Source organism: Podarcis vaucheri (genome assembly GCF_965113315.1).
Source record: "Podarcis vaucheri genome assembly, chromosome: 10".
Classification (NCBI taxonomy): Eukaryota; Metazoa; Chordata; class Lepidosauria; order Squamata; family Lacertidae; genus Podarcis; species Podarcis vaucheri.
The window spans coordinates 7,819,048-7,845,977 of record NC_138748.1 but is presented as its reverse complement, the minus strand read 5'-3'; the positions used below and the strand labels follow the sequence as shown (position 1 = coordinate 7,845,977).

General features: G+C 41.7%; 2 protein-coding genes across 3 annotated transcripts; one reads left to right on the top strand and one right to left on the bottom strand.

The window, feature by feature from the left end:
* Positions 1–382: 382 nt before the first annotated feature.
* Positions 383–15,413, top strand: DNAJC2 (DnaJ heat shock protein family (Hsp40) member C2). Of its 2 annotated transcripts, XM_082239691.1 has the most exons (17): positions 383–571; positions 1,764–1,954; positions 3,180–3,255; positions 4,275–4,373; positions 5,174–5,315; positions 6,281–6,361; positions 7,122–7,187; positions 7,835–7,926; positions 8,014–8,135; positions 9,367–9,516; positions 10,511–10,599; positions 10,685–10,754; positions 11,667–11,851; positions 12,525–12,625; positions 13,191–13,298; positions 13,700–13,854; positions 15,282–15,413. In XM_082239691.1, exons 1-17 carry the CDS (start codon positions 511–513, stop codon positions 15,354–15,356), a joined length of 1,863 nt encoding a protein of 620 aa, XP_082095817.1. In that variant the 5' UTR covers positions 383–510; the 3' UTR covers positions 15,357–15,413. The 2 variants fall into 2 exon arrangements, 1 of the variants encoding a protein (XP_082095817.1); XR_014223815.1 differs by lacking the exon at positions 15,282–15,413 and having other exon boundaries at positions 12,525–12,639; positions 13,700–13,795.
* On the bottom strand, positions 15,409–26,236 carry PMPCB (peptidase, mitochondrial processing subunit beta). The gene is made up of 13 exons (XM_082239746.1): positions 26,070–26,236; positions 24,655–24,795; positions 23,454–23,540; positions 21,360–21,489; positions 20,411–20,609; positions 19,359–19,438; positions 19,029–19,141; positions 18,080–18,223; positions 17,282–17,442; positions 16,393–16,478; positions 16,229–16,317; positions 15,796–15,871; positions 15,409–15,716 (listed from the first exon to the last, which is right to left on the bottom strand). The coding sequence occupies exons 1-13, from the start codon at positions 26,160–26,162 to the stop codon at positions 15,652–15,654; spliced, it is 1,464 nt and encodes a 487-aa protein (XP_082095872.1). The 5' UTR covers positions 26,163–26,236; the 3' UTR covers positions 15,409–15,651.
* Between the last annotated feature and the right edge of the window lie 694 nt (positions 26,237–26,930).

Sequence of the window (26,930 nt, the reverse complement as noted above, 5' to 3'; positions counted from 1 at the left end):
TCTGACATTCACGACTGTTCGGGGCTTCGTTTTCTTTGCTGTTCCCAGGAATAAACCACTTCTTGTTGTGGCCTTTTTGTCGCTTGTAGAGAAAAGCACAGCTGAAAATGTTTATTTGCGTCTGTATCTGCGGCCCTCAGTCCTTCAAGCGGGAAAGTCCCTGTGCGCAGTTTAAAAAAACACAAAACTTTTAATTCTCTGCAACATGTAAGATGGCAGGGACGTTCATTAAAAGGGGCGACGCGACCTTCCCAACCACCGCGGGGGAGAGAAGGAGGCCTGCAGCTCCCTTGTGCGGCGGAACCTCTCCGTCGCGCTCCGAGGCGAGGCGGAAGACAGGAAGCAGCGGACAGGAAGCGCTTGCCCGCCCCGGAAGTGTTCGCCGGGTCCTTCCATGCGCCGGCTCCTGGCAACCCGCAACCAAGGCCGACGGCGGCGGCGGAGGGGAGAAACACCCGCGGCGGACCCGTTTGTTCCGGGACGGAGCGGCCTCCCCTGGGCGGCGCCGCGATGCTGCTGAGGGGGGCGTCCGAGGGGCAGGTCACCGGCGTCTCCAGAGCCTTGTCCTCGGGTCGGTCCCTTCTCCTTTCTCGGCTCCTTCCCCTCCGCTCTTCCCGGCCTCCGGGGGCCTCGCAGGGGGGCCACTTCTCCGCGAGTCCCCGGTGAGGCGGCTTCCTTTCACGAGGCCTTCGCCGCGATGGGGGGGCAAGCGGAGGCCGGGAGGGGGGGATTAGTCGGTTCTCCGGCGCTGAAAGCCCCCGGCTGTTTCCCTCTCCCCCCCCCGCCACCCCGTTTCTGCCGCCCCCCCCCCCGCGGGAGCTGCATAAGAGGAGCAGAAATTCACCCAGCCCCCCGTCGATGTAGCTTTTTTGCTAGCAGAAGCTGCCCCTGTTGAATTTCCGCCTGTCGCACAAATATCCGCGGCTCTAGAAGGTTATGCAGCATGGAGGGGTTTTGAGCTCGTTTGCCTCTTGGACATATTACTGAGATTGTTGGGCAGAAGATCTCTCCTGCTTTTTCTCCCATAAAGGCTTCATGTAATTAGGTGTTAACTCCATGGGCGGAATGCGCTGTTTCCTACCTTAGTGCAGCACTGCCGATCTTATTCACGCGTTTTTTAGAGAAAGAACAAAGCAAATCCTCATCTTTTTGGGAAGTCTCACACGCACACCCAAAGCAGATATGTCGGTAGAAGAAAGCCCTTCTTGCTGGTTGAGCAGGTGTATAGTCTATAAACTGTAGGATTGAAACCTGCAGTTTGGGGGATAGAAGAGCCGTGTTGCCCTGACATGTAACTGACTAAAGCACAGCATCTACTACCCTAAGTATGGTAGAAATGCGTCAGTTATAATACAGTTAATCAGCTAAAGTGCTTCTTATTTTAAAAGCACTTTACAAGTGACCTATTTCTACTAAAACTACTTTTCAAACATCTACTTATCAAATATCTATTTGTAATGACTATTATAAAGACGGGTTTGCTGATGAATTACAACAAATTTAAATAGCTGGTACTGTGTGTGTGTGTGGTATATAATGTTTTTATAGGCTGGCTAGAAGTGGGCAAAATAAGAGTGCATTTATTCGTGTATATGATACCTTAATGATACCCAAACTAGGATTTGCTTCATCTTATGTTTGCAGAACACATACTTTTGGCCAAATAAATGTATGCAAGGTAGTCCAGATTTTGGTACTGGGTGAATGTGAAGATTTTAGCTCAGTGGAAGTGCCTCCTAAGCTTGTATTATTTTTATTCACAGCTTCTGTGCTTTGCCAAGTTGAACCTGTGGGAAGATGGTTTGAAGCATTTATTAAGAGGAGAAACATACATGTTTCTGCCTCTTTCCAGGAACTGGAAGATGAGAAAGAGCTCTCTGAAGAGTCAGGAGATGAAGAATTGCAGCTGGAGGAATTTCCTATGTTAAAAACACTTGATCCAAAGGACTGGAAGGTATATGGATCTGATGTTACAATTGTATTTGTTCATTTTTTAGTGAAGATTTCCTACCAGTACTAACAATTTGAAATATTTCTATTTTGCTTCAAGCAATATATTCTATATTGCTTCTTGATAATTGCTTCATCTTTTACAGTGGTGCCCCGCAAGACGAATGCCTCGCAAGACGGAAAACCCGCTAGACGAAAGGGTTTTCCGTTTTTGAGCTGCTTCGCAAGACGATTTTCCCTATGGGCTTGCTTTGCAAGACAAAAACGTCTTGCGAGTGTTCCGATTTTTTTCTGCTCCCCCCCCCCTTTTTCTAAGCCGCTAATAGCCTTTTAGCCGCTAAGCCTTTAATAGCCGCTAAGCCGCTAATAGCGCTAAGCCGCTAATAGGGTTGCTTCGCAAGACGAAAAAACCGCTAGACGAAGAGACTCGCGGAACAGATTAATTTCGTCTTGCGAGGCACCACTGTATTCCCTGTGTGATTTGATCTTAAGGATTGTTTTCAGCCACACAAAAATTAGTTCTCCCTGTCCCCACTTCAGGGAAATTCAAGATTCAATCCCACTTATGTAGGAGTAAGCCCCGTTGAGTTGCCCAATAGCATTTTGTGCCCTCTCCTTTTTTCAGATTGGTATTAGGTTTCCTTTCCCAGTTGCTAATACTAAGTAAATAGTTCTAAGCTAACAGCACAGTGTCAGTGGGTCACGTGGAAAAATATAACATTATAGAAGCTTTGAAAATATATGATGAACATATAATATGAAGGTCTGGTCAGATCAGCTAACAGTGGCAATATGGAAGTCTGCCTTCTAAAGTTCCATTAACAGGCATTGCTGCTGCCTTGTGCTTAATTTATACATACCTGTTTTCATTTAACTCTTTTCTTTTTCTTTTGCTTCATTCTGTTGTGCTCACATTTCTTTCTGCTAATACTTATCTTGTGGCAACTCTTAGAGAGTTGGAGAAGTAGGGCACCACACTGTAGCAGCTACCTGTGTTCTTTCCCTCTCCCATGAAGTGAGGTCTTCTTCTTTCTCTCCTTTTTAAGGTCTCTTAAAATTCCTTATTCAAAACCTGGATGGAGGAGCTATAGGGATAAGGAAAGGCAGTAAAGGCAAAAGTGGCAAGAAAACAGAAGAAGGAAAAAGTAGTTTAGCTTTCTCTGCCACTTGGCTGCTCAATAGTTGCTCCTCACCATAAATAGCTGTTGATATTTGCAATTTTCTCTCAGAATCAGGATCATTATTCAGTTCTTGGGCTGGGACATATAAGATACAAGGCATCTCAGAAACAAATAAAAGCTGCTCGTAAGTACCTTACATTCATTTTTTGTATTGAAAATGTTTCAGGTCATATGAACAGTTCTGTGCTGCGCTGAAAGCTGTTGATTTCATAAAGGAAGAATAGTTCACTTAAAAGGGCATCAACAATGTGGTTTTGACTGCTGTGGCACAGTTTTTCAGCTGAGCCATAGAGTCTCATTGTTAGTTTAGGACTCTTATGATTATGGGGTGGGGAGGACGACACTTTAAAATACATGTGTTCAGGGATCAACAATAACAGATGAGTCACAAAACTAAAGTAAAACAGTAAGATGCATTTTACATTGACTTCCAATTGAAGTAAAACACCTGAAATTAAGGTGGGGCAAAGCTATGCACACATGCAGCCTGTGGACCATTTGTAATTTTTATGTGGCAACTCAGACTCCTGATGCAATGTAACTCCTTGTGCAATTTAGTTCAAAACTTAGAGATGCCAGACACACACAAAATACTGAAAGGCTGATAAATGATTGATCTTAACTGCTGCATCAGCCTAAATCAGCTATGGTAGTGTGAAGGTTTGGGGGTCATTCACAGCCCAAACCCATTTGTAGTTAATGGGGGCTTTCAACCCCATAGGCATGGTTAGGATTGCATCCTAAAATACAATACTTTGCATATGCAGTGTTGCATTTTTTCAATACTGTAGTTATAGTATAATTAGTATTCAGAAATTAATGTGTGGGGTGAGATGTTGAAACCTTAAATATGTGTGAAACACCACAAAGTACTTGTTTTGCCACTTTGCATTTCATATAAGGGAGAGGGGGAAATAATTTTACTTACATTACTGTCCTTCATTAAGGATAGCTATGACCCCACAGATACGTAGTATGGTTCAACTCATGGGGTGTCTTATGAAAGTGCAGGGTATCGCTGCTGTTTGTTTACTTTTTGCTGCTTAAAACATTTTTGCTGTTTAAAACAGGCAATATGCAATTGATGATAAAGCAGGTGAAGGGAGGTGTTTCTGAAGTTGACATTTCCTTCTCCTCCCATAGATAAAGCCATGGTTTTGAAACACCATCCAGACAAGCGAAAAGCAGCAGGAGAACAGATAGGTGAAGGTGACAACGACTACTTCACTTGTATAACAAAAGGTAAGTCCTAGTTATCAACTAACATAGCCTATATGACTGTGCATAAAATGGTTCAGTCTATTTGTGATTCTTGCTTACATAAAACACATATTAGAAGAACAGAGCTTCCAGCAAATGGAACTGTTGGCAGTGTCTCAGTAATAATAATAATGTTGCTGCTTAATAAAATAATCATGAATTCATTGAAACAAGTTATTGTGCTCCTTATTGTTCTTGTATGCAGATGAGAGGGCTTGTGTGTGTCAGCTTAGATTAATTATGAAATAATTGATTGAATTATGCTTACTCATGATTTTAGATTCCTAGTTTGTGTGTATGTGCAAGCTACTCTAAAGATAAGCAGCCTCTAATCCAATTATTGCTCTGAAATGTTGCATTCCAGAAATTGCAATAACTGGGGGAGCTTTTGAAAAGGGAAAACTGATGTAATGATGATTTTAGAATTGTGCTCTATCCCCTTTTCAGAAGTCCTAATGATAGCTTTTAAGCATGTTACAGAAACACGCAGTGCATATCTTATTCTATTGATTCACCAAACCTATTGGTAAATGCAGTCACTGGGATTCTTCATTGGCTCTGAGGACTGGATACATATGAATAGTTATTTCATCCATCCAGCACAGTCCACAAAGCTAATTTTCTGAAATGGCTGTGCATTGCATGTTAGTTCAGAAAAAGTCATGCTGGGCATTCGCAGTGCATGGGCAGCAAGGCATTTTTGAGGGGGAACCAAGCTTGGCTCCCATTCTAAGTTGATTCCTTACTGTAAATTGATTATTTACTGTAATTCCATTTTCCAGCCTATGAAATTTTGTCAGATCCTCTGAAGAGACGAGCATTTAACAGTATAGATCCTACTTTTGATAACACTGTTCCTTCTAAAAGTGAAGCAAAGGAAAACTTCTTTGAAGTTTTCTCCCCGGTTTTTGAAAGAAATGCCAGGTAAGCTATATTATAGGCTGTAGGGGAGATTTTCTCCCACTTTGCCTTATTGGCAGTGTGTCTTTGTGTTAGAAGCGTCTTTGATTCCAGCCATTTGGGGAGCTTGAGCATCTTAATAGTGGTCAGATGCAGATAGAGTTGTGTCTACATACCTAGTGGTTTGATGTGTTTGAACTGAACTCGCACTCAGTTATCTCACTCTTAGGTACCAAAATAATATTTGTGTGCTTATTGCTGTTTCCTAGCAACACACACTGGTGATACCATTGGAGCAGTCTGTTGTAGAGCAGATCCATCTGTTGGTTCCAGAACTGTTCTAATTGTTTAATGCAGCCCTCAGTGCTTGGCCATCTTCCACGGTCACTTGCTTCACAAGGCCTAGCCTTCACGATGGTGCACAAATAATTTTCTTAACCTTGTCAGAGCAATGGAGGAGAGGCTATGCTCAATTTCTTGGTTTCTGTCCAGTGTACAGTTTTATATTGCATCTTGCTGTCGTGGATGTTTTTAGTCCAGCAGTGCTAGGTTAAAATAAACACTTAGTTTTGTTTGTTACTATGTTAAATATTTTTGTGCTTTTATATTGTAAATCACTCTGTGATCCTTGGATGAAGGTATAGAAATTTAATTTAATTTGCTAATACTGTAGAAATAATAGATTATACTATCTCAACATTCCGAGTCATTTGCAATGTTAGCACCAAGATGGAACACTGATACTGTTTTCCTTTGTGCTACTTGCTTGAGAATAAGATTAAGCTCACTTCTTCTGAATTTGAAATCTCATTTAAGTCTTATCAATTATGGTCTGTAGAGTTCAGAGGATTAGAGAAGCAAATCCATATACTTCAGATTAAATTCTCACATGATATAGCATTAATGTATAGTCAAAGTTACTGTTTCGTCAATGAATTCACCCAACTTTTCATCATAGTGAATGTCTGTGTGTGTCTTAATTGCTACAGATGGTCAAATAAGAAAAATGTACCTAAGCTTGGGGACACAAATTCCTCCTTTGAAGAGGTAGATGCATTTTATTCATTTTGGTAAGCAAACTTTTTTCTTTTTCTTCATTTTGAAATAATTTTATGTGACATGTCAAAATTGTATGGGAAAACTTGTCTGTAAAAATAAACAAGACTCTTACACTTGTACAAGTCCGTAGAGTATAAAAACATAAGAGCACTGAATAACTTTTCCTTAGGAATAAAGGGTGGGGCCAGGAAGTAACATTGCAACCCTGTTGCAGTTTGAAACTTTCCTTCCCCCAAAAATAGACTGCCATATATATAAATAGTGGGGTTGCAGAGTCTTTAGTCAAGACAAGCCTGGAATAGTTGTGATATGAGATCTTCAGATTGATGGCTTGTGACTTATGGGAATGATGTTTTTATTTAGTGGCAAACAGATGTATGTGACTAGATGTTAACATCATTGGCAATCTCCATTGCTCTGTGCTGTGGTTGCGTAGAAATGCAGAAACAACGCTAGGGGGAGAGGGGCCAATGTAGGAAGCAGAATGCCCATCTGCACCCCCATCTCCATTTTCTTTGGAGGCATTGTTCTTCCCATATCATAAGATTTTGCCCTGCAGCATAAAATAATCAGAATGAGCTGTTCATTAATATTCTGGTGGCATGTAGATTTCCTTAAGCTTGATAAAGTGTATGTACCAGACAACTAGCAGTACAATCTCAAATTAAGAATGCAAACTAAAAATGAAGAATTTGCAACACAACTATTGCGACATTTGATTAGGCATCAACGTAGCACTAACTTTCTCTCTCTTACTTTATTGTATGTTAGGTATAATTTTGATTCTTGGCGGGAGTTTTCTTACTTAGACGAAGAAGAAAAAGAAAAAGCAGAATGGTATGTAAATAAAAGCACCAAAGTTAATATACCAAACAAATTCAACTTGCGTATCATAGTATACAGTGGTACTTCCGGGTTTGCCGTGTGCGCATCCCGAAGGTTACATAACCAGAGGGTTACATAAACAGAGGTTCGACTGTGTTACAGATTTTACACTAATCTTATTAATGATAACAGGTACTAAATAACAAAGCAGAATAAGCCTTGTGAATAGGCCCAGTATAGATTCTCGGAGATAATCAGTCCAAAGAACGGTCCTGTTCTCTACTCTAGTATCTCAGTATTGTGCAAGCATTCCCCAGCTTATTGGAGGAAAATTCGAATAGAAATAAAATATAGGAAAGCTTTCTGTTTTTAGGAAGGAGGGAGGGTTCGGTTAGTCAAAGTTTAGAAGCTTATTCAGGCAATGGTAAACCCATGGTATGTGTCAGGGTACATTGAATACAATAATTGGGATTTTATCAAAAGGCATCACTTGCGAAGCTGTTTGAAGCCCTACTGAATACGATCGTATTCACTGAGGAATTCGTGGAAGTGCTGCTGTTCCTCTTGAGTTTTGCGACATTTCCCAAAATGATTTTGTACTGAGATGTGCTGGAGCATAGAAGTGCTTTCTACTTAACGCCTCTCATCTCTCTCTGCAGTCGAGATGAGAGGAGGTGGATTGAAAAACAGAACAGAGCAGCTAGAGCATTAAGGAAAAAGGAAGAGATGAATAGAATAAGGACACTCGTTGGTAAGTGTGAACTCAGTTTTGTCAAGACCCGTTCATTACGTTTCAGCCTTTATATGTTCACTTCACAGACACCTTTTCTTTTCTTAGACACCGCATACAGCTGTGATCCCAGAATAAAGAAGTTCAAGGAAGAAGAAAAAGCAAAGAAAGAAGCTGAAAAGAAAGCAAAGGCAGAAGCAAAACGAAAAGAACAGGAGGAGCGCGACAGAGTACATTTCAATCTATACTTGTTTTGAAGGATTCAAAAAGTGTGAATGCGTACAGCAGAGCTTTCCAAACTCTTGTGTCGCGATACGTTAAGTGTGTCAGCTGCAGTGTGTAGGTGTGTCATGCAAATACTCCCTGTGCTCCTTCCGGGGCAAGAAAGGGGTTCGTTTAACCTCTGGTTTGCTAGTAAAACTAAATCACTGTGAAATGATGCATGTCTAAAAAGTGTGTCACCTACATGAAAAGTTTGGGAAGCGTTGGTGTACAAAATGTTTTGGTGCGCTGCCAGCCTTGACAAAACTACACATTGGGTGGTATTCAACCAGCTTGAACTATGAACTTCTGCTAGCAGAGCAGGGCTTTTCTCTTCCTCACTTCCCCCATGAAGCCTGCCCCCCCCCCCACTCCCCTGTGGACGACCCTCCATAGCTGGTTTCATGGATGGGGGCTGCAGCGGAAAGGAGGTGAAGGAAAAGTTGTTATAGTAGCAGACACAGCTGTCACCCCCTGAATATCACTCCAAATTGCTAATGCTTGTTGCCAGAGGTGTATCTGGCAACTTCATTATAGTTTTCAGCAAATGCTGGATGCACCTCTACCTTAGTCTTTGAAACTTGAGATGTATATTTTCATGACCCACCCTATTTTTTGTGATTGAAGGCATACAATTGAAAAATACAAACTGTTCTAAATTGTATATAAAATAGTTTTAACCTGCCCTGGGACCTTAGAGTGAAGAGCAGGTAGTAAATTGAAATAATAATATAGCAATAATAATCTTTTGTCTTGGCCCATGACCCATGTAATAAATTGTGCTTTCCTAGAAGACACCTTGTTCCACCTAATTAAATATGTATTCCACCTAAACAAATACACAATAGCTTTGAATTCAAGTGATGGGTGTGTTCTGGCACCAAAACGTGAGATAAGCAAGTGTTTAAAAACCGATTTAAACCTGTTTCATTAGCCGTAAGAATTTGTGACGTTCACATCTGCTAAAGACCTGTCATGCTGAAAGATTTCATGGAGCACAGATGATTACTGGAATGATGCAGTTATTTATTTGGTCAATAATTCAGGTCATGGCCTTGAAATAATGACAAATAGGCATCTCTGGTTGGTTTGCTAGTAAGAATACCTTAAATTTTGAGAACCGAGTATCACAAACTGCTTTTAACTTGGCATAGATATGGTATCAGACTTTACTGATTCATAGTTTTTCTTCTGTTTCAGCAAAGGCAAGCAGAATTAGAAGCAGCACGATTAGCCAAGGAAAAAGAAGAGGAAGAAATCAGGCAACAAGCCCTGCTAGTGAAAAAGGAGAAGGATATTCAGAAAAAAGCAATTAAAAAGGAAAGGCAAAAACTGCGAACAACCTGCAAGGTATATGTGTACTGCTATAGTTAAATATAAATTTTATCAGCTTTCTAACATCCAGCTCATAGAACATCAGGTTTGAACAGCACGCTACATTAGTCCTAATTCTCGGAGAAGCGACCTTGATATCTTAAAAGAGTTTTTCTTTAAAGCTTTATAAAGCCTCACATATACTTTTGATGTTCTTATTCAAAATATCCTTGTGAACTGAGGCATGATGTGAAGGCTATGGTAACTATACAGTGGTACCTCGGGTTAAGTACTTAATTCGTTCCAGAGGTCCGTTCTTAACCTGAAACTGTTCTTAACCTGAAGCACCACTTTAGCTAATGGGGCCTCCTGCTGCCACCGGCCGCCAGAGCACAATTTCTGTTCTCATCCTGAAGCAAAGTTCTTAACCTGAGGTACTATTTCTGGGTTAGCGGAGTCTGTAACCTGAAGCGTATGTAACTCGAGGTACCACTGTATATAGTTTTCCAGAAGGGATGCTAAAAATGAACAGTTGCAGTTATCCAAATAAAAAAGTGAGCATTGGGGAAACATGCACACAAAATGTGCATATTAGCAAAAGTAATATACAAAAATGCATTACGTTAGGTGAACTTGCACACACAAATGTGTATTTTATGGGGGGAAATACTTACGTCCTTAAGTGACGCTGTAGTACTGATAGTCAACATGACGAGGTGCAAGTTCTCCAAAATCCAATTTTAGAAGCATAAATTTTAACCAGTGTATGTGTCACTGATATTTTGCACTAATTAATCAAGAGCTTAAAATACTAGGCATTTGAATGTCAGAAATCAGCTAATTCTTCAGTGCTTTCTGCTCTGAAAAGCAAAGTTAGTTCAACTTTCGATAACGATGTTGTTCATGGAAGCGGTTTGCTTAAATAAAGAATTACTACAGCCAAAATGCCCAAACCAAACATTGCTTGTTGCCTCTACCTGCTGTTTTTCTGTACTCTGAAGATAAAGCATATGGTGTTCTCCTCTTTCAGAACTGGAATTACTTTTCTGACAGTGAGGCAGAATGTGTTAAGATGATGGAAGAAGTAGAAAAGCTGTGTGATCGTCTGGAATTGGCAAGGTATGCATTCCTGACCTACATGTTACGTTTTTTGACCTTCAGCTTTCTACTAGATCTGAAATATCGCTCAATAATTTATTTTTAGTCTGCAGTGCTTGAATGAAGCACTTACATCCACCACAAGGGAAGAAGGAAAGGCTGCTGTAGAAAAACAGGTAATTATTCATCTTTTGTCACGTAAGAGTGTGTCAACATAGTGAAAATATTGGTGTGATCCTGTCGAACATGTATGCTGTGTTGTATAGGAAGCAAATTGCCCAGCAGAATTGCATTTCTAAAGAGAATGTGTCCCTGCTTACACATCTAATTATGCCTCTTTTATTGCATTTTTAAAGTCCAGCAGAATCTCAGAGCATACAAAGTGGAAGAGCGGTATGCTATCTAGAGGTTAGCAGACGAATCTTTGCACATTTATGCAAGCTTGAGAGATAAAAACGAGAAAAATGGGACACTACCTTGTCCGTCTCCCCTCTTCAGGGGTAGCAAGCGGATTATAGATTTTTTATATATATAAAAAAGGATAAGGAAGTTCAATGCTTGAACTTCATGTTAAAGTATATGGACTTACATGGTGCCAATACCAACAGAAGACTGAGACACTGCTTGTTCTGTTACACTATTTAAACTGAATTGTGAATTAAGCTTAAATGGTCTGACAATTCTCTTGCTTTATTGTGGCTACAACATGTCTAAGACCAGTAAGATGCATGTGATGAAATAATAATTTCCTCCTTTAGACGAGGGTGTTCCTCAGAGTTTTAAATCGGTCTAAAGCTACCTATTTAAGTGCAGTTAATTTGCACAGATCTTGGGGAAAGCTTTCTTAATTGCTTCTGCAAGAAACAAATGGTGAGACATGCTGGGATCCCAGAGTTGTGTTGTAACTTGTGCAGCTGCTACCTCTTTTTAACTTGCTCAGCTGTGTTTTTGTTGGAAAGCAGTGGACTTCTCCCACAGTGGCAGTTGTGGCCCAGGAAACTTGTGGCAATTGCCTGCGTATTGGGAGAAGCCTTTTGTGTTTGCAGCAATTCAGTGCTAAAGTCTCGTGTGTCCTTGTATTCCCATAGATAGACGAAGTAAATGAGCAGATAAGGAGAGAAAGGGAGGAAGCAGAGGCTCGTATGCGGCAAGCGACAAAGAGTTCTGAAAAACCCACAAGCGGAGGTGTTGGCGGAAGTAAGAACTGGTCAGAAGATGACTTACAGTTGCTAATTAAAGCAGTAAACCTCTTTCCTGCTGGGACTAACTCAAGGTATCTACAATTATTGAACAGTATGTATATAGGCAGTAGTCTTGTGTTGAAGCGTAAAAGGAAGGCAAGTCAGGGTGCTGATTTTTATGTTAAATTGATTTGTGAATATACACTTTCTCAACGTATCACAGATCTGCAGAAACAGCTTTCTGCTGAGGGGTATTTGCAAAGTCATGCAAGTTGAATGCTGAATTTGTTCTGTATTTCTGACTGCATGATTTCGGCTAGATTGCAGTTTGGGGGTATGAGCTGAAGGCCAATGCATTTTCCAGGGAAGACCCTTTCTTCTTCAACAATTTGTGTTTTTCTAAAACACAAGGTTATTGTATATTATGGATATTGTTAAGCATATGCATTAAGCACAACTGAGAATAATGTAACTCTTATTTAGGAAGATGTGCATGTATAATTCCAAAACTGCATCCAACAAATAATTTCAGTATTTGATTTTAAAATAAACAGGGTGAGTCCAGAGACCCCGTGGATACAGAATACCCATGTTCCACGGGGCCTCTTTTATATATACTATATATACTATATCCTGTATATCTTACCAAACGATATATTAATTACAGTACACAAAAAAACTAGCCAGGCATTTAACTGCTAGAATCAACATACTTTTAAAGGATGTTTTTAGAGCATTTTTGTTTTTCCTTTTGCCTGATAATAGGTGGGAGGTTATTGCCAATTACATGAATTTGCACTCTACTACGGGAATAAAGCGAACAGCAAAAGATGTTATCAACAAAGCAAAGAGCCTCCAGAAACTTGGTATCTTTATCTTTGTAAGATGGTCTGCATGCTTCCATTTACTTCCTAGTAAATTCAGCTTACATTCCACAAGCCTAAATACATTCCTGTCCATCCTTGCCCATTTCCACTATCTTCCCCAATTCTGCGGCAGAGTATATGAAGGGTGAAATAATATAGCCCTCCAATCTGTTTCATTGGTTTCTTGGCTTGATTTCTCCTGGAGTGCTGGCTGTTTTGCGTAATGAAGACTTTCATATCCCAAGGGTTGAGATGTCCTTATAATAACTGGAGTGTCATTTTGAGCTATACTTATATGCAAAATTTCAACATTGTATAAGTATTGATGCTCCTTACAAGGGTGACCTAAACCACTTTGTATGTGCACCCTCTTGATAAAATAATGTAACTTGTTGGCCTTTCAGGTGAAAACTGAGTTTACTTAAAATTCTCAGACGTCTTTCGTTTATGACATGGGTTGAATTGTTTAGTTGGCCTTTTAATGCTTGACTTTAAGCAGAACAGTTTCCTGTGAAACATTCGTTTGGGGCATGATTACTTAAAAGCAACTTCTTATTCTTCTTAGACCCTCATCAGAAGGATGACATAAATAAGAAAGCTTTTGATAAGTTTAAAAAAGAACATGGAGTTGTGCCACAGGCAGACAGTGCTACACCGTCAGAACGTTTTGAAGGTAAGCGGGGAAGAACGATTTGCCTCTCCCCACAGTCCCACTCCCAAATATTCCATTCAGCTTTCTTACGCCCAGATCTCATGTGGTTAAGAGCCAAACGTCCAGTTCTGCCACTGGATGCTTTTGGGCATTATCTGCTTGATGTCTATCACTACTACTGTGAGGAGAACAAAGTTCTTCATTTGCAAGTTCTAGTGTTTGCAGATGTGAACAGAATAGTTAGAATTTGCATGAAATTATGTAATGTTCAATTGATGGAAAACAAAAATGCCCCGATGTCTGAACTAAAGGCATTCAGGGAAGAGGGAGAGTGTTGGGAAATTGCCTGGGAGTTCTGCATAGCTTTCACTAACGACTTCATGATTAAAACACATTCTTTTCTCATGTATTATTTTCAACAGCCACATTTACAGATTTGTCTCCATGGACAACGGAAGAGCAAAAACTTTTAGAACAAGCTCTCAAGACATATCCAGTGAATACCCCTGAAAGGTGGGAGAAAATAGCAGCTTCTGTTCCAGGCCGATCTAAAAAAGACTGCATGAAACGATATAAGGTAGGAAAAAATTGCTTCTGTTTTTACTCCATAGTGCACTTCAGAGTATTACCAGCTTAAGAGAGATCACATTTGCTTCTCTCCATTCCACTTCTTTAATTTCTCACTCAAGTGTCATAGGAACCTTACCTGTTCCTTGGGAAAGAGACCATGAACAAAGGTAAGAGTAGCTTGCTGATAATAGTCACTGGCAAAACAGCTTTCATGACTGCCTGAGATAGTAAGGGCAAAATTAATGATGCCTTGCCTTATGTAGAATTTGCCACTTGTGCCAGGGAGGGAAAACCCTGGCTTACCAACTTTTCCTGCAGGCAAGGCTGACCCAGGTAAAGCAAATCACACACTATGGGTCCCCACATAACATGTTTTAACAGGCAAACTCTGCTTCCAAAACTAATCAGGAGACAGAGGAAGCTACAGACCCTGTCTTGGCAGATAAAAATGTAAGAGCCGTAAAAAGCTTTAAATAGGCGCCAGGGATTGAATGTGATGCTAGATACATACAAAGCACACATTCACTGCACATACCTCTTTAATTAAAACAGGCTGGCCAGAAAAGACTTTTAGGATTGCATTATACCATTTGAATCGAAGACATATACCATGACCACTTGCAAATGTAGAATTGTATCAAATGAAGAAATAGAAAAGAGCAGGGAACACACTAGAATTTTCTTTCAATGTTAACTAAATTCAGAGTGCTGGCCTTTTAGTTCAGTGCCATTCATTTAGGATTATTTGTGGTGTTCTTTATTGAATTGAAACATAAGTGAACTACGTAGTGGATTTCAGAACTGGGAGCCCCCAAACTTCACTGCTCAGTCAGTGGGAAATGGGGACACAGCTGAGTCCTGTTGCAGCTACCCGGAGAGAGAATGATTTCCCTCCATGAGCAGTTCACCAAGTTTGTGTGTGAAAGAGCACAGACCTCAGAGGGGAAGATTCCTTGTCCCTGCTTTATGTGCTTAGTCTTACAGTAAGTGCCAATTCATGGTGGCACAGCCAGAATCCACACTATACTTGCATCAAGCTTATGTTGAAAGTCAAACTGCAGCACTGGGGTGCTTGTACAGGATTATAGAAATCACCCTATAACTTGAAACTAAATAGCTTTTGGAATTGTAATATCTATCCAATTCTGAACCCTAATTTTGGAAGTCTGATCTAGTATAAAGTCAATACAAAAGTTATTGAGCAGTTAAATCGGGTGGTGGGAGTGAGTGTTACTCACAGGAAGGCTAACTGGTGGCAGCCTACTAATGGCAAGTGTTAAAGTTTACTGATCATTTGAAACTTTTGTCTTACTGTGCCAAGACTTAAGTATTCTTTCTAGCTTCTCAATACGTGAAATAAATAGAACTTGCTCAGCAAATTCTACTAGATAAAAAACAATGTGAACAAGGTTCTCTCTCTCTCTCTCATTCTAGGAACTTGTTGAAATGGTTAAAGCGAAGAAAGCTGCCCAAGAGCAAGTAGTGAATGCTGCTAAGACTAAGAAATGAGATTCTCAATGACAATCTTAGTGTGTTCTGTTTTGTAATAAAAGTACAAATGTATAATACGGCTTTTATTATTTATATAGATAAGTGTACACTTCTTTGTGGAAACAGAAGACAAAATGCTACGTAGTGAACTTTGTTCCACTCAGGCAGCATACTTGGGTTTGTTGTTGAACATCAAAGCAAAGTTTTAGTTAAGGGGGGAGGAATCAATTTGCCAGTCTTGAAAGTTCAAAGCCATCATCACAAATCTCTGCAAATCATCCCTTAAGCCTCCAGGAAAGCTTTACGATAAATGTCAAGCACGAAGCCAGTACATTCCACTACGGAGTCTGTTGTAATCAGGGAGTTGTTCAAGTGGCCCTGAAATTTTAAAACAGAGATAATTACAAAGAGCAGACAACTTTTTTAAACAAATGGCAGCTAGTACTGAAATCCTTACCAACAGCAGCAATTGCAGGGCACTTATCATAAATATACTTTGTGCAGACTTCTTTGATTGTTTGAGCATCAATTGCCTGAAATACAAAGAACACAGTAAGCCTTTAATTTGTGACCATTTTATGTGACAGTGCAAATAGCTGAAACCTAAAAACAAGTATCCATCAGCATAGCTGAGGGTGTCTATATGCTATATCAAACATTACACCAAGAAGAGCTACAGCCCATGAAGTACGTAAGAATTTTGACAAACATCCAAGTTTTCCTGAGACCAGTTAGGAGCTCTGAAACACAGCTCTCAACTGCTGGAACCCTACTTTTGGCCAACTCTCTTGTAGCTGAGATTTCAGCATAATGTGCAGTAAACAAAGCCATAACTCTGAGCTGTTATGTTAAGATGGCTAAGAAAAGCACCAAACCATTATGCTCCTTACTTCAATTCTTGCTTCAAGTTCAGGAATTGGGATTCGACGATTGTAACACAACATTTGTCGTCCAATGTCTTCACAAATGGGAGTGGAACCTAAAATTAGACATTCTTAGCATGTGTGCAAATTAATTAGACCGAACTTTTAAAAAGAAAACAATCAGATCATACCATCCAGTTGTAACAACATGTTGGTTTTCAAAAGATTCTTCGCACGTGCAACCTCACTTTCAGTAACACTAGTACACAGTCGTATCCTAAAGACAATGAAAAATAGAAATGTGTTTTAATAATTTGGCTGCCAGTGTTCCTCATGATATACTTCACTGGGCTCACTAAGAACAAGCAAATGCAGAGTCTAGATAATTTAGAAAACAGGCCTTTATGAATAGCACATAGAACAATTACAGCTCCAGTAACCTGTTCCTGTAAGCTAACATCCCAGTGAAATAGACGGGCCAAGGCCACAAGAATTGCAGAATCATAATGTAATACAAGTAATTTATTTCTTATACCCTGCCTATGTGACTGGGTTGCCCTCTGGATGGCTAATAATGGTAGAGTTGGAAGGGACCCTGAGGGTCATCTAGTCCAACCCCCTACGGTGCAGGAATGCTGCCCGCAGCTGACCCTTGTTGGGCTCGAACCACCAACCTTCTGGTTAACAGCCAGATGCACTGACCCATTGACCTGTTAGGTTCCAAACCCAGCACCAAATATGCCAGTGCATGCATATTCTCCTACACTTTGTAAAAAAAAACAAGGCACAAGAGTAATTGCATGGTATCCTCTAGATCAGGCATAGGCAAACTCGGCCCTCCAGATGTTTTGGGACTACAACTCCCATGATCCCTAGCTAACAGGACCAGTGGTCAGGAATGACGGGAATTGTAGTTCCAAAGCATCTGGAGGGCCGAGTTTGCCTATGCCCACTCTAAGTGAAATCCTGCACCAACTTTACGTAAGCTACTGCTCTCATGTATGCATAAAACATTACCCTTCAGGGCGTTTGTTGCTTTCATTCCATATCAGCTCCTTTCAGATATGGTCACTTCCTTACCATTCTCTCTGAACAAAGTGCATCATGTCTTCTATGGTTGATCCCTCGCAAACCATATAGACACCCCACAGTCCAGTATCTGTGTAGCAGGTGTTGAAGGACTGGAAGCTATGACAAACGTTGCCATGGCATGCAACTTGAGCAAGCTTACTAGACAGATTCTGTTGAAATAAAAAGAGGAATATATTTGGGGTAGAAGGGGATCATGAAGCTTAGACACAGATGTCTTCATTCTAGGCACTTCTTAAAGGCAGATATTTTTCCACCACACACTCATCCATCTACCAGCTTCTAAGTGGCAAGTACGGTACTAATCTATAAGAACAAGTTTAGAGACAGACAAATCTAAGCTAAAATAATGGCTGTTGGAATTGAAAGGAAACTCGGTTCAGAAGGGGCTTGATTTCTGCGAAGGACTATGTTAACGTGTCATTTCCAGGTAACTCTTTTTCCCTGCAGGACTAACGGCAACTGGGGGAGGGGACAGAATTTGCAGGGCAAAAGCACAGGTGAAAATAATTCAATCCTTTCGCTGCCCACAAAGCTTTTAACCTAATAATATCTCCATATCGCATCAGTTTTTGCTCTTAAGTGGCAGGGAAATGGATCTACAGGACTCAAGCAATGACTTATTTTCAAATAGCTATAGGAAGTATCAAGACTTGTCTACGTTTGCAAAAAAAAAGGAAAAAAAGATGATACTCGAACTGGGCTCATCTTTCGCAAGGAGACTGTATAGACACAAGACTGCAACAATCCTTTACTTGAAACTGGTTAGTAATGTTGAGGCTAACTCACCACACCACCTCCGAAGGATCGATCCCAGTTGCCTATCAGAGTATTTGCCACCATGAGAGGAATGGTGTCCGGGTGACACCAGCCGGCTGCTTCAACAGCTATCGCAATGTGGGCCAGAGGCATCTTATCATCTCGAACACGAATCTGATAAAGCACCACAAACAAAAGGTTTCAGGTACCTTTCAAACAGGCCAGGAAGAACCTCAGGCCCTGGGGCAAAATGCAGCCTGCCAGATCTGATCCTTGAGACTCCACAACCTCAACCATCTTGGCCACACACCTCTTTCTCCAGGCCATACCCCTCTCCAACACAACTTTGCACCCTCCTTGAGTGCAAAGTTTTTGCCCGGCTGGAATGAGCCCATGAACTTTGCCCAGATGGATGGTGAACAAAGAGGAGGATGAGCAGTCTAGTTAGAAACTAGCCTACTGTAATAAAGGTCCTTCATCTCTGCCTCTAGCTTCACCTACCATTGACATGTGGCCTTTGGAAGTCTGCCCAGGAGGGGATGTGGACCTCTGTCTGAAAAAGGCAGCTCCTTCCCTGCTTTAATGTAAAGGCCAAAATGGATGGAAGCTAAAAAGACACAGAGAGCCAAATTTGCCTAATAAACTAAATCAATTGTACAGCTTTTGTTTCCACTATAATGGCTCTGTAATAAGGTCTAAACAATACATCACAGCAACTCAGCAGAGGTTAAATGAGAAATGGAGGGAAAGTCAAAGCGGCAAAAGAAACAGGCCAGAAATCCCATGAGTGCTGTAATGCAACACTAATGGTGCTTCAAAAGATGCTGAACTCCACTGCTCCTTTATCCGGTTTCTCAGCAGCTTTTGCAGAGAAACCAGAATCTCAGCTAACCAAATACCTTGTATAACTATTACATTATCAGTGATTTTTCAAGCTGCAGCTGTCTGGGTGGGAGGGAAAGGAAAGGCCTCAACTTACTTCACTGCCCGTGAACCGGCAAGGGGGCAAAGGCGGCGCTCCTCCTTTTGCAACAGACGGCAAGTTACCAAAATGGTACTTGGCTAGTTCAAGCAATTCGTCATGAGCGACTCCTAAATGAGATGCATGTCAGTTTAGGGGTGATATATGTAAATGAATCAGACAAAAAAGCAATTAAATACTTCATTTTAGAATCCAAAGTAATACTCAGCTAAACATTGACTATTTTATCCTTTCTGATTCTGAACAGAGGAAAGATGTACTTCTTAGTTGTGTAAACATCACAAATACCACAAACACTGTATACATCATACAACAGCGGCATCATACCTCCCGCAGCAGCAAGTACCATTCTGGGTCCTTTATAATGTGTTGTAATATACTCCACCAAATCATTACGGTTAACGGACCTACAAGCAGATCAGCAAAACAGTGAGAAAGAAAATAATATGATGCATAGAAGGGCAACAGAGCGAGATAACTTGTCTACAGTTGAAAGCAGTATGCCACCGTACGAAGCAAAATTGCTTCTGATGTTCAATATGTATAATTTGGGAGGAGGGAATGGCCTTGCTGCTCTTCAAGAAGAGTTCACCAGGGGCACAGTCCCGATACATGGTTTTTATGGCCAGGAGCTCTCAGGAGACAAGTGAAACACTAACAAACTCCTGTACACTAAGAGCAGATTGCAGAAGAGCAGAGCATTCAAACTCTGAAAAAATTAAACAAACTTAGAACCAACTAGTTGATTGCTATGGAGAAGAATTACAAGGATTTGTGTCACCTTCCACTAATCATGTTACAATATCCAATTAAGAGTGGGGGGGGGGAATTGTTACCTGGAAATACTGCATTTTTCTCCAGGTACAAAGTGCAACACATAGTATACTTGGCAAAAAAAATAATGCAATAGGTCTGCCAGAAAAAAACCCACCCTGTGATTTCAAGAATGAGATGGACTATGCACAACAATTTCAATTAACTTTCAATTAAGAATAATGAACTGTGTGCAGAAAGGTTGGAACATTGTATTCGTTGGATCACGATTCCCCCCCGCCCCCAAAATAGTAATCTTTGCTTTGAAAACTGTAGTATCATTTAAGGTTTTAGCAGGGAGCACAGCTATAGCATACCCTTGACCAAAGAATGGTACACTCCTATCTGGGATGGTCGTCTTCTTCCCCTGAGTGCACAGCTTTGGGAGGGAGGGGTGCATGTGGAGCCGTGAGGGAGGGAGGGGACACCAGATGAGCGGAATCAACCCTGGCAACTAATGGGGTGACAGATGTGGCAGCCAGATCGCCCTCACATCATTGACCATAATAAAACGACTATACTATAAAATATCATTTAAGAACTGGAGCAACAAAAGGGAGGCATACTTTATGTTTTCTGTGGGTCCTAATATGGTCCGTCCCAGTGCTGTATTTTGATAAGCCGTGGCATGAAGATAGTCAAAGACAACTTCCTGTAAATTAGTCTCAACTTCCTGCATTTCTCGAAGGATCACTCCTCGCTCCCGTTCAATCTCTGCCTCCCCAAGTGTGCTATTCTGTATGATATCGGCAAGAATCTCCACAGCTGGAAGTAAAATAAGAAAGAAATCCATCTTTTTAGAAAGAAATTGGGGAAATGACAATTTTATATTTAGAAACAGCCAGGAAATGGGAGGGGGGATGCATAACTTTGTGCTCTGGATTTCAATTTATTTAAAATTCTATCCTTGTCACAGGATCCATATTTGGAGCCAAATATGGTACACGATAAACCATAGCTTGCTCTGCATAGGTGAATCACACCCAAGTTGCTCATCCCATTTGGTATTGGGAGGAAACTAACCACAATCCTTGGCTATCTCAGCAGGGATCATGCTTTGTTTCACTCTACACAAAAACAATGATAAGCAAAAGTTTATTCCTAGATTACCAATTGTGGTTTCTTTCTTTCACGCACTAGCAGGGAGAAGTGAAGTCACACAAACCAGTCATGCACAGTAAGCCATGGTTTATACCTAACCGTGATGTGAAAAACATTGTCATTAAGTATACTTTCAAGGTTCAACTCCTGAGCACTCTTATTTGGAAGGAAGACCCACAGAAATCAAGACTTGTTTCCAAAAAAAATCAAGACTACTTCCAAATTAATTATTACAGTCTGGCCTCAATTTTAAAAATAGTATAGAGAGTATGACACAGAAAGGCATAAATAAAGCAAGCCCAGCACACAGGGCCCCCAACCTTGGTGTTTCTGCCGATGTTGAACGGACAGTTAATCTACTTTCAAGATCAGTTCCTTAGGAGATAAAATCTAAATTCCCAAACTCACAATTACCTCTTGGCAGGTCTTTTGAGAAAGCCTTTGCATAATATACAGTTTGTTCTCTTGATGTATAAGCATTAAGGTGAGCACCCATGTTTTCAATCTCCAGTTCCAGATCCAACTGGGACCTTTTTTTTGTCCCCTGCAATTTTGATATAAGAAAAAAAACAGTAAGAGTACCTCAGTGGAAAAAGAGGAGATAACTGAAATGACGCGCTGTATTTCCTTATCAGAAATAGACAATGTAGTTATCCTACATCAGGGACCCCAAATTGATCTGGTCTAGCAAGTTTGTCTTGGATGTCTACTGGATTATCTACTTCCAGTTTGTCAACAATAACCAGGGCAGGTATATATGGCACCTGCCTCACATAGTGTTTGGTCTATGACAGGCTTCCTCAACCTCAGCCCTCCAGATGTTTTTGGCCTACAACTCCCATGATCCCTAGCTAGCACGACCAGTGGTCAGGGATGATGGGAGTTGTAATCCCAAAACATCTGGAGGGTCGAGGCTGAGGAAGTCTATGAGTTTAATTTGATCAAAGAATGGTTTTAGACATCAGGAAAAATACTGCAGTCACCTGACACACGGTCCCAGCACACGCTGAGGACAGCCACACATCTGTGCGCCCAATATTAAGCAGAAACTCTAGTTGCTTGGGTCCTGGTTACTGTGTGGTTTTTCATGACATCATGAAAGAGCCAAAGTCCCCTAAGAAAAAGGACTCAAAGGTCATTTTTCTGGTAAGTCCCCAAATGGTTTATGGAGACCTCTTCCCCCAAGATACCAAAGCCTTCTTTTTTTATTGGAAACTGTATGTGATGTGATTTCAACTAGCCTTTGTTGGGTGCGGCCCAGGTTACTTTACTTACTATTATAGGTTTCATAATTTTAAACAAAGCATTACTTGTCTTGTGCATGAAATACAGAGCAGGCTAAAATGGTATAGAAGTTAGCTAACAAATTTGAGCACAAAATGATTATCTGCATCTAAAATGGGTAGGTACAGTCCCCCAGGTCTAAATGAACAAAAATGTATATCCCCAGGGTCTATCATAATGTAACACACAACACAATCTTTTATTTGTTTACTCAGAGGTTAGTCCCACCAAGTTCAACAAGACTTACTTTCAGGTAAGTGGATAAAAAATTGCAAGGCTACACTTCTGTTATGTTGCTGGAATCTCAGAAGTCACCCAAAATTTAAGATATAACGTATCAAAACTAATTCCTGTACTACTTGACTTATCACTCTCAATATTTTTAAAAGCCTTGTTTTCTTAATAAAGATCAAAAATTGTCTCAATCTGGTCCATAAGCTCTTATTTGATTAAAATAAACCAGTTTGTATGGCTCACTCCCCAAACAACGAAGATGACCAGAAATATACTCAACCACCTTTGAGTTTTACAACCTCTAGATGGAGCAAACAGAAATAGTTCTTGAATTAAAAAAATACGTGCGATCTGAAGTCTTGTATGGTTGTCTTGTATGATTTGCAGGCACGCTTTCAGAGTGCAGACTGCCCAATCTCCTGGCACAGCCCAGCATGCCCCCTTAATGCTGATAGATCTCCATGCTTTTGCCACAACTGTTGTGTGGGAGCACTGCGTCACATGCTCTAAAAAGCTTTCTGCAAGTGTGGCGTGTCATGATGGAGTTGCATACCTCACCAGAATGGAGCACCCGCTACGCGTGAGTCAGCACCCTGTAATGCAAGGAGCCAGGTCTTCCTAGAGATTATGATGGTTGCGCAGTCAGCAAATTTCACAGGCCACAACATACAATACAAATGGGATAGATCCTTCAGAGGAGCAATAAAAGAACTTCATCAGCCTTATCCGGCTGACAAGCTGTAAAGTAACTACTCGTCCTTTAACATTGGAGGCTACTTTCAAAACCATTAAGCATTAAATACTTGGGCCAAGGTTATTTCACCACAGCTGACTTTACTGGAACAAGATATAGATTGCTTACATGCTTTGACACTGCTTTCTAGTTTTCCAATCTGAAGCTAGGCCTAAGGTCTACTACTGAATTAAAGATGAACACAAATTAATATTTAATTGGAAAAACAGCATGGGAAAGTTACTTTGAGAACTTGCCTTAAAAGCCATATGCTCCAGGAAGTGAGCTGTTCCATTGTTTTTCTCATTTTCGTATCTGCTTCCAGCGTCAATCCAAAGTCCCACCTCATTCAAAACAAATCATTAGTCTTACCAACCAATAAAACACAGACTGAGATTCAATATGCTGTGGAGGCAGAGTGCTCCTATCTCTCAAAGGGGCTGGTCGAGAGGCGAGAGCCTGACCAGACTGCAAGGTGGTGAGCATGAAGGTGGAGGGGCACAGAGAGCAGTGGGCGCTGATGGGAGCGGTGGCCCAGGCCAGGGAGGAAGAGCCTGCTCCCACAGAGGGGGAGGAGGGGGCCGCAGAGGAGTCTGATCCAGGGTTGCCGCAACAGCGCCTCCACTCGGCACTCCTGGCACTGGCCTCGCCAGTGGCGGGGGGAACATGGCCAGCAGGCAACTGCGGGGCACACAAGGGCAGCCCCAAGGTCTCCCAGTCTGGGTGCCTGCCAGTGTGCCTCCCAGCCAGGCTGAGAGGGAGGGAGGGGAGGGGAGCACTGCCACCACCACCACCACCCAAGGAGGGAGGAAGAGGAAGACAGGAAAGGGCCCGAGGAAGCCCCCCACTCCCCCGGTGCACGCATCCACACCAGCTGCCCAGTCCACCAGGGGGAGGAACACTTGCCCTGCCCCAGGCACCAGCATCACACGTTGCACCTCTGGGGTGTGGAAGAGGCATTGATTCTATTTAGCAATTAAGGCTGCATTAGGATAATGCAAAGGCAACCCAGACTCAGGAATGCTCCCACTGCAACCATACTGCACCACAAAATCACCACCTGATCAATGTATTATCATATTGCTGGTGCATAGTGGATCCACCCCACTGATCCACTTTGGTATCTTGAATCAATTTCCAACATCAGAATACCAGCACCAGTGACAACGGCTGCTATTTCCTATAAGAACAGTTTCCCTGCTGATGCAGCGATCAAAGCAATTAGGCCTTAATATAAACAACTATTCTACAAGCCAGGAAAGTTTACATTAAAATCTCCTGCATAAGTAAAGCATACCCTTAATGAAGCATCATTAATATTTACTAGGAAGCCTTGGCATTTAAATTTTCCTTCAGTAAGGATGCTATCATTGTTCTTTACAAAACCAACTTACCGATATTTGAAAAGGCAAAGATTTGAAAGGCCAGGGTAGTATTTCCCTCACAACTGTTACTTACTGTGCATGTTGAAATCCCAGAATCTTCGGACGCTACCCTCAAGCCGTTATCTAGAGAAGATACCTTCGTCTCAGGAACATTTAGGACAATTTGAGATACTGCCTTGGTAGCTCTGAATCTGCTTCTCCCAAGATGTACAGACTATTGGAAAAAGTGACCAGTGAGGAGTATGATACAAATGCTTATCTTCACTTACAAGGAAGTAAAGCACGTTTATAAAATAATGTGAAAGCAAACAGAGTTCCAGTTACTGTTCTATGAGAGTTTAAGAGAATAAGTGCTCCCAAAACTTTGTTCAGTATTTTCTATCTACAGAGAGACATACTGGGAAGAAAACCTATGTGGAGCCCTCACTTTAGGGTTGTTGAGACAACCCTCTCAAATGTTAAAAGAATGCAAAAGGGAGCCACCAGATTGTGTGGGCTGGCTTTTCTGCTTGCCACCTATTACCAGAGCTTCCATGTGCGAGGGATAATTCAGAGCCCCCACATGAAATAGCTCAATGCATGTGGCTACATATGGCCCCTTCTCACAGTTGCTGGAAGCACAGCCAGATGGCACATCAGTAGAAGAAAGGGCCGGTCCATGTCCTTAAAATTTAACGCATGGGAGGGTTTTTATTATCCGTCACAACCGAAAGACATATGGTTACTGAGTGATGAGAGTAATGTGTTGTAAGATACAATATTCACTATTGCTTTGGTGTGTTTGGGAGCACATTCTGATACTGAAACTAGGCTTTGACACAAAGGCGACACTTGATAGGAAGACCTAGCTCCTTTTCCCAGAATTACCCTTTAAATAAAGTGCTCACGTTGGAAAAGGTGAAGAACGATGACTGCCCTCTTGGCCAAGCTACCTCCTGACCAGCACCGCTGGACACTGACAAGGCAGAAGGAACTAGGAGGAGCTGGATGAGGGTCAGTGGCCACTCATAGGGTGGGGAGCATCCCTCCTCACAACAGGGCGTGGGCTGTTCCCCAGCACAGGGCAAAAAAACAGCCACCACCTATATTTGTAGGGGTACATACAGAGCAGATGTACATTAAAAAGTCACTGCACCAAAAGGAATAATTGTGAAAAATAATAAATATGGGGGGGGGCAAATTTTGTCCTTGCTCAGGGCAACACCTTGTGAAGAGTTAAGAAGTACCAGGCGACATCCCAATGCCCCCACCGAAACTTAAATCAACAGCACGGACTACAATTCCCATCAGGCGGCGCGCTACGGATTCCATCAACGCGGAGGGAATACCAGAAGGAAACCATGCGCGGCAAGGCCGCCAGGAAACTACGCGCCCCAGCATGCAGTGCGCGGCGACCAGACAGGCGAGAGCCCCTCTCGTTCCGGCAGCGGCTGCCTCAGAGGCCCGAAGGCTCGGCAGCCGTTGGCCGGCGGAGCTCCGGTCACTCACCCGTTTCCCTAAGGCCGAGTTCCGCGAAAGGAGGAGCCCCGGGCAGGCCCCCAGGAGACGCCCGCCCGCCAGCCGACCCGCGGCCGCCGCCATTTTCCTGCCGCAGCCGAGCGGTCCGCCGGGAGCATTTCCGGAAGAGAGAGTCCTGAGGGGAGGAAGCGCGGGGGGAGGGGTCGGTGCGCAACGGGGAAACGTCGCCGAAGCAGAAGCGCCCCTCGTACTTCCGTTCCGCTTTCGCGCTCTTTCAAACACCTTTCCTTGAGTTCTCAAAATGATGTCAAAATGATGCGAGGCGACGCAGGATCGTAGAATCTTTTTTTTTTTTTATAATAATATTTTATTGTTTTTTTCCAGATAGAGATTATTCAACAAGTTATACAGAAAACTTATGCATTTACAGAAAGAAGAAGAAAAAAGAAAAAAAAAAGAAAAGAAATTGGTTATTTCCAAGCTTGTTCCAGTCCATTATCGAACTTCCCCACGTCTCCCCTACATTGCATTCTTAACAAATAAAATTTCAACAAATTATATCCTTGTTTCATACGTTTCTTTCTTTTACCTTAAAGCTTACTTTTTGGTTTAAATTACTTATTGTCATATTACTTTAATCAGCCAATATACTTATCTTTCCACCCTTTAAACATTTATTCCTTTCATTAATTCATTATTTATTTTCATTGTCCTTCACTCTCCTTGCTGGAGCTGTTTTTTCCCGGTCGTGCGAAATCTTATAATTCATATAGTTTGTAAAACTTTTGCAAATAGTCCTTAAATTTTTTCCACTCCTCCTCCGTTGCTTCTTCTCCCAAGTCTCAGATCCTGGCAGTCATCTCAGCCAATTCCATGTAGTCCATCAGCTGC